Source organism: Macaca thibetana, chromosome 10 (assembly GCF_024542745.1).
Source record: "Macaca thibetana thibetana isolate TM-01 chromosome 10, ASM2454274v1, whole genome shotgun sequence".
Classification (NCBI taxonomy): domain Eukaryota; kingdom Metazoa; phylum Chordata; class Mammalia; order Primates; family Cercopithecidae; genus Macaca; species Macaca thibetana.
In genome coordinates this window covers 76,827,955-76,842,370 of record NC_065587.1, presented here as the reverse complement: position 1 = coordinate 76,842,370, position 14,416 = coordinate 76,827,955, and the positions used below count along the sequence as shown (strand labels likewise).

Here is a 14,416-nt window from a genome sequence, read left to right as displayed (position 1 = left end):
CATTGATTACAAGTCAAAATGGCTACACTGGATTAAATTAAAGATAGCATTCATATTAATTCCATCTGTTTCTTTTTTACTTGTTTTAATGAGGCTACTAGAACATTTACAAGTATCCTATGTGCCTCACATTATATTTCCGTTAGGCAGGGCAACTCCAAACCTTCACAGGGATACTCCTTAACAGGGAAATTTCTCACAAAACAGTCTCAGTGCTCTTGTCACACAATTCCAGCAAGGTTGTTTATGGTTTTACCCACATATGCAGCTACCATTTAATTTTTAACATTTAAATAGTATAAAATAAATCTAACTTCTTCTCTAAGTGTCAGTTCTTCAATATCTAACTAGAGCTATCATGTTGCTACCCTCTGAGCTACACTTTACCAGGCTGAGGTATGTCATTGGGTTCATCGTGCCCCCCTCCCCAACAACTCACATGGTGAAGTCCTAACCCCCAGTACCTGAAAGTGTGACCTTATTCAGAGATAGGGTCTTTCCAGATATGATTAAGTTAAAAGGAGGCCTTAAAAGTGGGCCCTAATCCAGTATGACTGGTGTCCTTATAAGAAGAGGTCATCTGGACACAGGCATGTACAGAAGGAAAATGATGTGAAGATGCAAGAAGTCGGCCATCTACCAGCCAAGACGAGAGGCCTGGAACACATCCTTCCCTCATGGCCCTCAGCAGGAAGCAATCCTGCTGACACCTTTATCTCCCACTTCCTTCAGAACTGTGAGAAAACAAATTTCTGTTGTGTAATCCACCCAGGCTGCGGTCCTTTGTTATGGAAGTCTTAGTAAACTACTAGGAAGTATAACCCTAAACCTCAAGGCTCGTGTCAAGGGCCAGTCCACAGACCCATGGCACATTCCTCAGCACCACTGTCAGCAAGTCTCCTGGCCAAGGTTGACCACAATTCTCACTCCACAGTGATTCTCATGTTTTTATGCTATTACGAGAGAACACACATGAATAGAGGCATGCACTTCTAAACTAATCAATACCACAGAGTCAACAGGAAAAGTAACAAGCAATGTTCCACAGGGATTGCCCAAGACTTGCATTAGGAAGCAGCAGGGCCAAATACAGCAAATAGAGACACTGGGGAAAAAACAGCTATGCAACGGACAAAGAGTTCTAAAGGTCACAGAAAATCAGATGTGATGCCTGTCAAACTAAACATGAGCAATACAGCCCTGACTATGAAATGAAAACATTATAAAGGTAGTCTTGGATGCCAGATGGGGAATTAAGATCATTTAAGTAAAACATCCCTGTGTATCAGCATTGATGAGACTTTTCCTCCAGGAGTGTGTCTACTCTGAAATTTCCCAAAATAAACAAAAGCAGAAGAGACGAAGAAGGTCCAGAGTAGGAATGCAAAACAGTGGAGAGAAGCAACGTGAAGATACTGGCTTCCTACAGAACAAGCGGGAAGATCCCTTTTTTTTTTTAAATTTATTATTATTATTATACTTTAAGTTCTAGGGTACATGTGCATAACATGCAGGTTTGTTACATATGTATACTTGTGCCATGTTGGTGTGCTGTACCCATCAACTCGTCAGCACCCATCAACTCGTCATTTACATCAGGTATAACTCCCAGTTGCAATCCCTCCCCCCTCCCCCCTCCCCATGATAGGCCCCGGTCTGTGAGGTTCCCCTTCCCGAGTCCAAGTGATCTCATTGTTCAGTTCCCACCTATGAGTGAGAACATGCGGTGTTTGGTTTTCTGTTCTTGTGATAGTTTGCTAAGAATGATGGTTTCCAGCTGCATCCATGTCCCTACAAAGGACACAAACTCATCCTTTTTTATGGCTGCATAGTATTCCATGGTGTATATGTGCCACATTTTCTTAATCCAGTCTGTCATTGATGGACATTTGGGTTGATTCCAAGTCTTTGCTATTGTGAATAGTGCCACAATAAACATACGTGTGCATGTGTCTTTATAGCAGCATGATTTATAATCCTTTGGGTATATACCCAGTAATTGACAAATGGGATCTAATTAAACTAAAGAGCTTCTACACAGCAAAAGAAACTACCATCAGAGTGAACAGGCAACCTACAGAATGGGAGAAGATTTTTGCAATCTACTCATCTGACAAAGGGCTAATATCCAGAACCTACAAAGAACTCAAACAAATTTACAAGAAAAAAAACAAACAACCCCATCAAAAAGTGGGCAAAGGATATGAACAGACATTTCTCAAAAGAAGACATTCATACAGCCAACAGACACATGAAAAAATGCTCATCATCAGAAAGATCCCTTTTTAACACAATGTAGGGAAATGTTGGAAGCATTGTTCTTCAAGTACCATGCAAGATACTTCAGATAATCCACTAGAGAACCAAATTAAAGCCCAGATACCAAATCAACCGAGGTGCTCCTGGCTTAGTGGGGGCATCAGATGAGAAAAACCAATAATTTCAATAACATATAGCTCTGGTGGGTATGCAGTGGCATCTCAATGTGTTTTTTAATTTGCATTTCTCCAATGACTAATGATGTTAAATATCTTTTCATGTACTTATTGGCCTTTGGGGTTGCAGGGAGGGTGGTGAACTGGCTGGATACTTTTAAGAGCATAGTATATCATTTATCATTTTCATCAGTGGTTTTCAACTGGGAGCAATTTTCCACACCAGGGGACTTTTGGCAATGTCTGGAGACAATTTTGGTTGTCACTACTGGGGGGTTTTGCAACTGACACCTAGTATCTAGAGCGAGGGATGCTGCTAAATATCATATAATACACAGGCCAGACTCCACAACAAAAAAAACTAATGGGGCTAAATGTCAATGGTGCCAGGGTTGAAAACATAGTTTTAATGGTTTCTGGTTGACTTTATAAGTCTAAAATCCTCCAAGGACCTAACCAGTACATATGCAGGTCCTTGCCATCCAACCACATTATCTGAGCCACACTCCCCTGTGCTAATTCTGCTTCTGTCTTTCAAAACCCTGAGTTTCTTGGCTCTTTGGAATACCCACACCTGCTGTTCCCTCCACCTGACACATTCTTCTACTCATGTGGGCCTAAATCCCACTTTTCATAAATAGAATTTTCCAGGGAAAGCTTCCATGCTTCCTATACTCACTTGTACTTTTTTTCCTTCATAGCAGTTATAATGAAAATAATTGTACCTCTATTTGTTTAGCATCTGTCTCCCCAATAAAGGCAGGCAAGAAATCATTCATCATCATGAATCCACAATACTAGCACAATGCTTAAAAGAGACATCAGTACATTTTTAAAGTATGACTGGTGAATGAATGGATGAAGGGGTGGAAGGTACTGCAGGAAATAAAAACAAGGAAGATTCTGAAAAATATCAGTTGGGGTTGCTGGGAGCCATGTTGCCCATAGCCATGACAAAGAAATGTCAAAGTAGTGGTGAGGGCAGAAAAAGGCTTCGGAAGGCTGAGAAGAAGTGGGTAGGAGGTGAAGACAGGGAGACAGTGACTATAAGTCACACTTGCATAGTAGAGGGAAGGAGATGAGGGAGTAGACGGTAACTAAAGGAGGAAAAAGGAGTGGGGAACATTGTGTTGGTTTTGAGGTTGGGATTTTTACTAGTAAAGGCATATTGTTATGTTCTTAGGAAAGCTTCAACTGAGGGGAAACTCACATAGACACTGTCAAAAGAAAGGTGAGTGGTGGCAGATAATAATGAAGTCAGGATTCAGAGATGCCAGGAAGGACGAGCTCCAAAATATAAATGCAGAAGGTGAGGTATTTCTCAGGGGCAAGAGGGCAGCTGGAACAATGGAGGTGGCCCAAGTACATTAAATGAGGAGTGGAGAAGGGAGGAAATTAAAAGCATTGTTCCAGGGACTTCCATTGCTTCTGTACACAAAGAATAGGGTAGGTGGAAGTTTATTATAAATCAAATTTAGAACTATGTCTTGTTACTTTTCTCCCTTTAGCAATAAAGCACAAGTATTCTTTTTTCTCTTTGTGAATAATTATCATGATAGAATGTTTTTACAACCATGTGTCTTTTGTTCTGTCACTCCCAACACTTCTGAATTTCTTTAAGGGCAATTTTCATTGCAATATTTGGGTGTATGGATGAGCATCTTTTTCAGAAAATAGGAACTAATGGTAACATTTAAAATATGAGATATAAATACATTAAGCATCATCATCTTCAACCAATATTGAATTGCAGTGTAGTACACGCTCAAACTTAAGACACATTTAGACCTTAAATGAAATCAGCACTGTAACAGCAGTGAGCTCTGCATTGCCAATAAATGGTTTCCTTCTCAAACGCACATGGAGAAATCCCATTTAAGAAGACCATAGAGTCCCTTAGGACCCTGGGAGATTTCAGATGGAATGGAAGGACAAGGAGCAAGGTGTTCCAACCAATGCAACACAACACCTCAAAGGTCACGAAGGTCTCATAGGAGCGTGACTGCCCTCCAGGTCTGCCTCAAGGCTGCACACTCCCCTGTGTGAGCCCACTGCGAGCCAGACAAACACCAGACAGTTCCTTCATTCCACAAACATCCCCTGAGCACCAGCACCTCCCAGTGCCAGGTCTATGCTCTCCCCTAGGGAAAAAATAATAATAATTATAAAGCTATAACCCTCCAGAAGTCATGCTCCAGTTGTAATATAAACAAGGCATATCCACCTCCCTGCACAAGTAATATAGATCTGGACTCTCAATTGACACTACCGTGCATTCTACATCATACTTGAGAGCAAGCAACTCACCCTCTACACTTCCTTCATGCCTACCATATTCTTAGTCTTCCATGATCCATGATTTCTATGAGAGGCCATGGGACCGGCCTTAATAGGAATCAGCAAAAGACAACATTTGCACATATGTCAAGAAGAAGAAAAGGTGGAGTAACAGATATAATGCAGAAATGTCACTTACTCGGCAGAAATGTCACTTACTCAGCAATGAAAAAAAAGACCTTAAACACCATACCTGAATACCTGTCTTTCCACGTGCATGTTTCCACACTGACTGATTGATGTAGAATATATTTAAAGACTATAGAGCATATGTTGTGCCCCCCTCCCTTTTTCTTTTTTTTTTTTTTTTTGTTTTGTTTTGTTTTGTTTCCGGAGTCTCACTCTGTCACCCAGGCTGGAATGCAGTGGTGCGAGCTTGGCTCACTGCAACCTCTGCCTGCCTCCTGGGTTTAAGTGATTCTTCTGCCTCAGCCTCCTGAGTAGTCGGGATTACAGGTTTGCACCAGCACACCCAGCTAATTTTTGTATATGGGGTTTCATCATGATGGCCAGGCTGGTCTTGAACTCCCGACCTCAACTGATCTGCCTGCCTTGGCCTCCCAATATGCTGGGATCACAGGTGCAAGCCACTGCGGCTGGCCTGCCCTTTTTGTCTCAAAGCAGCGATGAGGTTTTCCAGTGCTCACACATCTTGCACAGTGTAGAGAAAAACGGACTGTATATACACCATGAAAAATAGCTATTTTGAAGACAATGGCTCAAAAACTAAGTTTGCAGGGATCTAAGCTTCACATATATGAATCCTAAAAATAACAGAGATTCTTTGGAAAAGTCTACCAATCTCTTTAAACTTACATTCATTTAGACTCTATTAAAAGTTGGCCACGTTCGGTGGCTCACATCTGTAATCCCAGCACTTTGGGAGGCCGAGGCAGGTGGATCACGAGGTCAGGAGTTTGAGACCAGCCTGACCAACATGGAGAAACCCTATCTCTACTAAAAATACAAAATTAGCTGGGCATGGTGGCACATGCCTGTAATCCCAGCTACTCGGGAAGCTGAGGCAGGAGAATCGCTTGAACCGGGGAGGCAGATGTTGCGGTGCGCCAAGATCGCACCATTGCATTCCAGTCTGGGCAAAAAGAGCAAAACTCCATCTCAAAAAAAAAAAAACCTCTTTTTGTTTTTGTTGTTGTTGTTGTTGTTGTTGTTACCAAAAGGACCCTGTTTGGGGACATCATGGTAGACTGGAAAGGATGCTGAATTTGGCCAGAAGATCTAGTTTTAAATTCCTCTTCTGAATCTACCTAGTTACGTGTCCTTCGACAAATCACAATCAGTAGCCTCAATTTATTTCTATGTGAAACGCAAAAGAAGAACCCTTGCTCTTTTTCCTACCACCCAAGGTGGTCTTGATGACTGAACAGGGGTAAGCAGGGCTGCTACATAAGCATGAATGCCTACTATTAGGACTCAGTCTGGATATTGAATTCCAGAGGAAATACTACAGCAAAACTTCATTTTATCCAACTCTAGTACCGAAGGAGAAAACTATGTAGGATACTTAGAAGATTATTATATTTAGGACTGAAAGTTGTGAAATCCTAGAATCACAAAAGGCCATATCAGCCAGGATTTGGTACGAGAACCAGAAATTTCTCTTGAAGTTTTAAGATAAAGGGACTTCATATAAATTAAGCACTTGACAGAAAAACTGGGAGGGTCGGAGGAGCGGGCTTTAGGTTGGGTCTCCATGAATGATCCCAGAACACAGCAGCACAGACCCTTGAGGAGAGCTGTTATGTCTACCACATTCAGAAAGGTGAGAAATCAAGAAGGAACTCCCAGGGTCCAAACAAAACACCAGCTTTGTTGAAGCCAAAGAAGTGTAAGCTGCCAACAGGGAGTGGCCACTGTGACCAATGGCCACTTCAGAGACAATGAAGAACTATCACAGAAAGTGCCACCTCTTCTAGCATCTCACGTATCTGTAGAAATACAGAAACATGAAAGGATGCAGGAAATTGGCCCTTTTCATGTTTCTGCCCTCCATATCTCATATGCATGAATTTATTTGGTGGAAATAATAATTTTCAAGAAGAATGTTGGTCAAAAAGGAGTCTGGTAAATGTAGCTTTAGAAGCCCAGACTTTGTATTATAGGAAGTCCTACTAAGAGGATGTAGGAATTGATGCTATGTGAGATTCAACCATATCCAACACAGCACACCTGAGGAGGATCAGGATTGGCATCTTTAACATTTTTTGACCAGCTCAATTGCTGATTTGCTCTATGATTTTCCAGCTTTATGAGCTCATATGGCTTCTTCTATACAATGGATTAAAGTTAAATTAAATTTCCCTTACTCTTAACTATTTCATAGATGACCTCCAAAAAATTTTTGATCTTTTTAAATGGCAAAATAATATCTTAATCTTCTAGATATCAATGCTATGTATTGATATCCACATGACTACTTCAGGTAAATGTTTTCTTTACTAACTAATCCACTTTCTGTGATCTTGCACATTAAACATCAATTCAGTAAAAAGAAACAGAACATTAACCAAATATTGTAAACAAAAAAAGCCCTTGAAGGCCAGACGCGGTGGCTCACGCTTATAATCCCAGCACTTTGGGAGGCCGAGGTGGGCGGATTACCCAAGGTCAGGAGTTCGAGACCAGCCTGGCCAACATGGCAAAACCCCTGTCTCTACTAAAAATAAAAATAAATTAGCCAGGTGTGGTGGTGTGTGCCTGTAATCCCAGATGCTCTGGAGGCTGAGGCATGAGAATCGCTTGAACCCAGCGGCAGAGGCTGGCAGTGAGCTGAGATGGTGCCACTGCACTCCAGCCTAGGTGACAGAGCAAGATTCTGTCTCAAAAAAAAAAAAAATTTTGAGAATTAACACGTGGTAATGATAATAAAATCAAACATTAGATCTTAAAGAGATCAGAGGAAAACCAGAGAGACTCTTAAAGAACATAAGCATCCTTTATATTCTATTCCAGTTAGTTAGTTCCTTTATATCCTATTCCTGTTAGTTACAAAAATCAATGGCTTCTTCATGGTCATATATGTAAATGACCTCAGAAATACGTCCATATTTCCTTTGCCTACTTACACATAGGGGCACAAGGCTCTGATTAGGTGATCAGACACAGTACAGAGAGGGAAAAGATTAGATGGAATAGACTGTGAAATGTGCCTGAGCATTTGGAATTTATGATATGCTCTGAAAGGTTGCATGAACCTAATTATTAGCTCCAGTAACAAGAAGACTAATGATTTCAGTTACCAGGGGTTTGTTATTTAAGTGGAGACCCATAGCGTTAGTCAACAATTCACCATCAATTCCCTTCCATTTTCTGCTGGCACTTCTTGTTCATGATAACATGAAACAATTCTGATAAGGAAATATTTAACTACAGGTTACCAAGTCCCACATAAAAAAGCAAAATGTTCCTGTTTCCTTTATATGTCATTGCAGGTAAATATAACTTGAAGCTATTTATTGATAGGCTAAACTTTCAAACAAAGCTAATAGCCAGTGCAAATTATCCTCATTCACCATAGGTAGGGAAATATTAGTGTTAAGCAAGATAAGAGAGAAAACCTATGTGAGAAAATTATATTCCAGCAACAGTACTGTACTAGTCTGCTTTGCCCTGCCAATAACAGCCTGTAGGCATTATATTTCCTCAGTAAATTACCAGGGTTTTATTGAACTGCTTCCTCCTTCAGGGCATTTACTATACCTGCTGCACTTCCCAGACTTGGGACAGACAAGAACTGAATCAAGGGTCATCTAATCTGACTATAAGTCACTTTTGTTGTTATTGTTCAAGAGGATCAGTTCAGCAATAATAAAATGCTTTAGGCTGAAGAGGTTCTTTTTTTTTAAGTTTTCATTCAAAGTAAAAATAGCTTATTAGATTAAAAACAAGCAAAACCAAACTATGAAGTTAGAAGTCAAGATAAGGGTTACCCTTAGGCGGGGATGCAGGGACTGGAAGAAAGCACTTAGGAATTCTGGGACAAGTGATGCTGTTTCTTGATATGGTACTGATGACATGGGAGTTTTCACTTTGTGAAAATGGATCCAGCTGGACCCAGAATTTGTGTGTTTTGTTGTATGCATGTTACACTGATTTTTTAAAAAGTTTCAAGTAGCTTTATTGATTTGTTTGCAAAAAAGTTATATTTTACACTTATACAGTAATTATTAACAATAAGAAATTCACAAAGCTCTTTTGACAAGAAAAATGGAATAACTTGGCATATTTAAGGGGCTCTTTAGAGGGCACCTGCTAGCCTTCCATTCTAAAATCCACCTTACACTTTGTAGTTGGTCCATACACATCAGCCAGCTACCAACTCAGAGAAGTTTCCTCCGTTTCCCATAACCTTTCCAAAGTGAACGTTACTAAATTCCCCCCTCGCAAACCCTTTTCCCCTCGGCTCTCTCATTAATCTTGTCAGTGTCATCTTGTCATCATTTTGGAAACTGGAACAGCAGATTCCACAAAATGCAAAAGTTCTAAGCTTTTGTGTAGGATGCTGGGAAATGTGCAACATACTAGTATTTCTTAAATTACCTGTTTTAGCTGTGGGGGTTGAAGGTGTGGTAAAGGAGGGAGTTACTTGATTCAAATCCAGACGGCATTAATGCAAATCCAAACTTCTGAGTTTCATCAGACTTCTCAGACAACTTAGTCTAGCCATTATTTTTCCGTGTTAGAATATGCTTGTAAGACAAAATGTGCAATGTGAAATTATATACACATATATCCATACATATATATGAAATTTAAGTGAAAATAAACTTTTGGATTATTTGTAAACTGACTTGCTGTAGAGAGTGGGTTCTGCTCTAAATTACGTAGACTTATTTTCCATGAAACACCTGGATTTTTAAAAGAAGGTAAGAAACCTGATTTTTCTCCAAATTATAAAATATAAAATCAAAACACACATTAAAGGGAATGGAAGTAAGGTCTGAATTTTTCCACAAGAAGAATAAAAGAGCCATAGAACACCTACTAACCACCTTGATAAAATTCACATCCATCTTATTTCTGAGGGACAATAAGTTAAAAACATGTTTTATGGAAGGTTGCCTGTATATCAGGCTTTTTACAAAGCAATGTATATGCATTCATTCATCTAACCTCAACAGCTGTTCTATGAGTTAGGAAATATTACAATTTGCATGTTACCGTTAAGGAAATTGAAGTTGGGATGCATTACGCAACCTGCCCACAGTAAGATCTGAATTTGAAAGGTAAGAATGAAGAAACAGAAGGAATAAACAAATGAAAGCCCTTCCATCCCTCAGAGGTTATGGGACAGTGAGACAGAGTGCTTAGGCATGGAAAACAGGGCCAAATCAGTGGTTGGAGGTCCTATTGTACAGTTTACAGTCGTTCCTCTTTCTCTCCATGTCCTGTCCAATATAGACCAAGGCCAAGGTCCAGAAGAGAAAGGAGTTTCTCTCACAATCTCCCAAGCTCCCTAGCTTAGATCAAGAAAGTAACTCTCCTTCCACTGTCTACCTCACCAGAATTCTTCCACAATACCCACAGTCCTTAACACCCACCTCCTACCACCAGAGCCTGCTAATAGACAAATGCAAAACAAAAGCAAAGATATGAGGTTGAATTTTTAAAATATCATTAGGTCAGTGGTTTATCTTCATGCCAAGTTCAGGAGGACAAGTATAGCCTTGATGTTCAGACCGTATACACCATGAGTTTTAAAATACTGAAATAGTCAAAAAAACCCCACCTACCTATCCACCCATCCACAGACCCTGGGGACTCCCAGACCTCCTCATGATCAAGCAGCAAAAACATTAATGCCTGGCCCTGGTACAACAGGGTATTTCCAGGATCTATTACGCACCTGCTGTCTGTTGTAATTGTTTAGTGCCTATGTTAAAGCTTTTGACTACCACCCTTAGAGCATCCACAGCCTCACCGTGACTTAGTAGGTGGCCAACAAATTATGCATGGCACTGCACCCTCTGGGTGACATCTTCCATTCCATATGGTGGTCAGGACAACAAGACCAGTGATTATACTGCTTTAATCACTTCAGGAACAAGAGATAATTTCTTCACATCCTAAACAGCCCCAAATTCATCATTTTTGAATGTCCTGTAACATTACCACACTTTTACACAAGCAGCAGCAAACATACAGAAAAGTTAAGTGATTGGCCTAAAGTCATGTAGCTTACTGGTGAAACAACTAAGAGGTAAACTGAGGCCTTTGATTCAAGATCTAGTTCTTTTTTGTCTTCAACACACTGTCTCACTAAGGTACAATATAAATAGCCAGATAACTTGAACTGGCTTGATTCTGTAAGGGCAAATATGAGCTGAGAAGAGTAGATGAGGGATGCCTGGGGAGGAAAAAGGCAACCCTAAGAAAGGCTGGGTCCCTTGTAGTCCACTGATCAGCATGAAGACCCAGAGAACCAAAGAGCCTGCAGTATAGCTCATTATATTCCAGATAACTTGACTCCTGAGTGCAGTCTAGGTTTTTTTTGTTTTGTTTTGTTGTTTTAAAAAAAAAAAAAAAAACACCTGAGATTCTACTGGCCTTCTCCTTAGTGCCTACGTCTTTCCTTCCAGGAGGGCTTCCTTGGAAACTCATTGCTGCAATGCTCAGAGGGAGCTCTTTTCAACTTCTTCTTTGGTTGGTATTTCACGAACATCCTCTCTATTACCCTCAATGCATCACCCAATCTCTCTCTCATTGGTGTTTTGATGATTTTTGTCTCCTCCACCTAGCATGTAAGGTCCACAACAGCAGGGATTTTGTCTACTTTTTCACCACCCCAAGATCCAGTCTAGGATTGGCAATAATAGGTGAGCAAGAAATACGTGTTACAGAAAGGTACATAATGAAAGTCATCTACCTGGATATATCAAAATGTGTTTTCATAGAATACTTTCATTCTCAACGTGATGTTGGCTATTTTCTCCAAAACAAGAAATTATAGAGAATTATTTAAAATACAGTTTAGAATCATCACTGTATATAAATCCAGAGCTTATGCTGAAACTCCCTTTTTAAATTCTGCAAAGTCTCTTTCTCTTCCTTCTGCCCTTCACTCTCTTTCTCAGTAAATCCGTCATCACATCACCTCTCTATTCAAGGATCTCAAAATGGGCAAGACTGTCTTATTTATTGCTGAACTGCATTTTCTTTGTCTTTTTTTTTTTTCCCTGACACAAAGAATTTAATCTGCGTCTGAATTTATTGTTTAGATTCTATGCCATTTACAAAAACATTCAGTCCAATTAGACTGGAACAGAAAGAAGAAAAGTGTGAAGCCCATGGTAAAAAAGATGTATGTTTACATCCTTGCCTACAGCATTTAATAATTGGCATGAGCTTTCAAGGAAGCTGTGGTTCATACTCCAAGTTCCATTTGCGCTTCCAGCTGGACAAAATATAGACACAGACGCACTCAGCTAAGTAATTGGATTCACTACCTGGAATATTTAAATTGTTTTCAGACACTGGAAAATGGCTTAAGAAGATTAAAGAAAAATACCCTAGAGAATAACAGGCTATAATTTACTAGGTGGAAAATCTTTTCGGCAAGAAGAACGCCTCATTCTCCTATAATTCCTTCTGATTAAGAGATGTATTAGTCATTTGGACTTAAATTTCCTTAGAACCTGGCAACTCGGATTTATTTCGGTAGGTTTTTCTTATCGAACCTTTTGAATGACACCCAGGACATAAAATTGATGCCATAATGCTCTCCATCAGAAGATTCGCATGTTTTCAGCTGGATGACTAATTTATGTGTTTTGAAGACAACTGGGGTAAAGGGGAAGGGGAAGTCATTTGAAGTCCTGGGGTCTGGGCTGCACGTAAAGCATTAGAGACCCTGGCGCTGGGCTAGGCTCTGCCCTACCTGGCAAATGGTGCAGGTAAGTCCTGGGGCAACCCCTCAACGTGTCTATTTCAGGCAGAAGACTCCAATCAGCTCAGTTCTCAAAAGTCAGCCCTCTCCACTTGCCTGCAGGCCCGTGAGTCCTCCAGGACCCCTCAAGGGCCCCCATTCTGTTCACGCCCTCCCCAGATGTGTCCCCGCAGCCCTTTTCAGGGACCCTCACTCCGGAGCCAGGCGCTGAAGTTTGGCATCAACGACCACCTGTTGGCTGGACCGTTGTGTCCTCCGCCGCGTGGGCTCCCACAAAAGCGCTAAGAGGGTTCGCAATCACTAAGTGTTGTGGACTTCAGGCCCTTCCTTCTTGAAATCGGGCAAAAGAGGTAATAGGGGGTGCGTCCGCAGGCAGAGAGGGACGCGACTTGTTCACACCAGGCGCTTTCCAGTTGGTCTCAACTTCACACTCCCTACTTCGCGAACTTTCAGGACCTGTCACCAGGCAAAGCTTGCCCCTTCCTCTCCACTGGCCCAAAAGATTTAAGACCCTCAGGGGGCGCTTGCCAGACCCAGAAAGGATGGCAACTACTAAAGCCCGATAAAACAGGAGCGCGCGCAAAGCTTCTGCCCTTGGACATCCGCTTTGGCAGATGCCAACCTGTGCGCCCGAGGCGGCCCCTGCCCGCTCCCAGTGCGCCCATTGCATAACGCGCCCCTCGCCCCACCCCCACGACGCCCGCCCTGCCCGGTGCCCGAGCCAGCGCCCCGACTCGGGCCGCCCCAATACTTACATCATCCCACTTGACGAATTTGATGCCCTTCTTGAGGCTGTCGGACACGCACACGGGCTTGAGTTGCAAGGCGTGCACTCCGGGTTGAGCCCCGGCCATCTGGGCTCATCTGGGCTCCGGGCGGCCCGGGCGAGCGCGGCAGGGACTGGGAACCGCGCGCGGGGCGCGGGGCGCGGGCTCCTTTCTCTGCTCCTGAGGCGCTCGACTCTTCTCCCCCGCCGGCCTCCCCGGCCTCCCGGCCTCCGCACCTCCCTCCGGCGCCGTTCAGCAGGCAGAGCGCGCGGGGGCGCAGCGCCGGGCCATGCCCCAGGCGGGACGCGAGGTCGGGAACCCGCGGTGGATGAGGAGCCTCGGAAGGCGAAGAGAAGCCGAGCCGGGCAGCCGAGGCTGCCAGTCGCGGCGGATTCTGCTCCTCCGCCGCCGCCGCCTCAAAGCGCACCATTCAGCACATCCTCTATACACAGAGGGAGAGAGAGAGTGACACACGCCCGGCGCCCCCGCTCCGCGCTCTTTTCCCTCCTCCTTCCTCCTCCCCCCACCCCCTTCCCCGCCACCCTCGCTCGCTGGGTCCTTCCTTCCCCCCGCGGCTCCCAGCCCAACTTTGCACGCTGGGTCAGGCGCCAGGAAGCGGGGATGCAGCGGCACCTCCTGGCTCCTGAGCCCCATTGCAGCCAACGCCTGCCTCCCGCATTCGCTCTGAGCATGCCTGGTGCCCTGGTTGCAGGGGTGTTAGGGGTCCCCAGGAGCCTTACGCTCTTTGGGGTTTTCTTGGGAACTTGGGCTCGAGTTCCGGAGCGTCTTTGGATCCCAACCGGGTGGGAAAAGGGACCCATTCGGAGGAACCGGAGGCAACCCGCAGCTTTCAACTGTAGCTGGAGCACTCCAGCGCCGGCCACAAACCAGCTTTTTTGAGAAAAGAATTATCATTTATCAGCAGAGACGAGCGCAGCTGAGAGGCTCTTTGAGGAAACCTCGCCACGGCT

General features: G+C 43.0%; 1 protein-coding gene across 2 annotated transcripts in view; it reads right to left on the bottom strand.

The window, feature by feature from the left end:
• Window positions 1-13,915, bottom strand: part of PLCB1 (phospholipase C beta 1) — a 741,541-nt gene extending 727,626 nt beyond the window's left edge. For both annotated transcript variants that reach the window (XM_050807500.1, XM_050807501.1), the window contains exon 1: window positions 13,434-13,915. In XM_050807500.1, the coding sequence (XP_050663457.1) occupies window positions 13,434-13,532 (99 nt within the window). In that variant the 5' untranslated portion in view covers window positions 13,533-13,915. The remainder of the gene's footprint in view (window positions 1-13,433) is intronic.
• Between the last annotated feature and the right edge of the window lie 501 nt (window positions 13,916-14,416).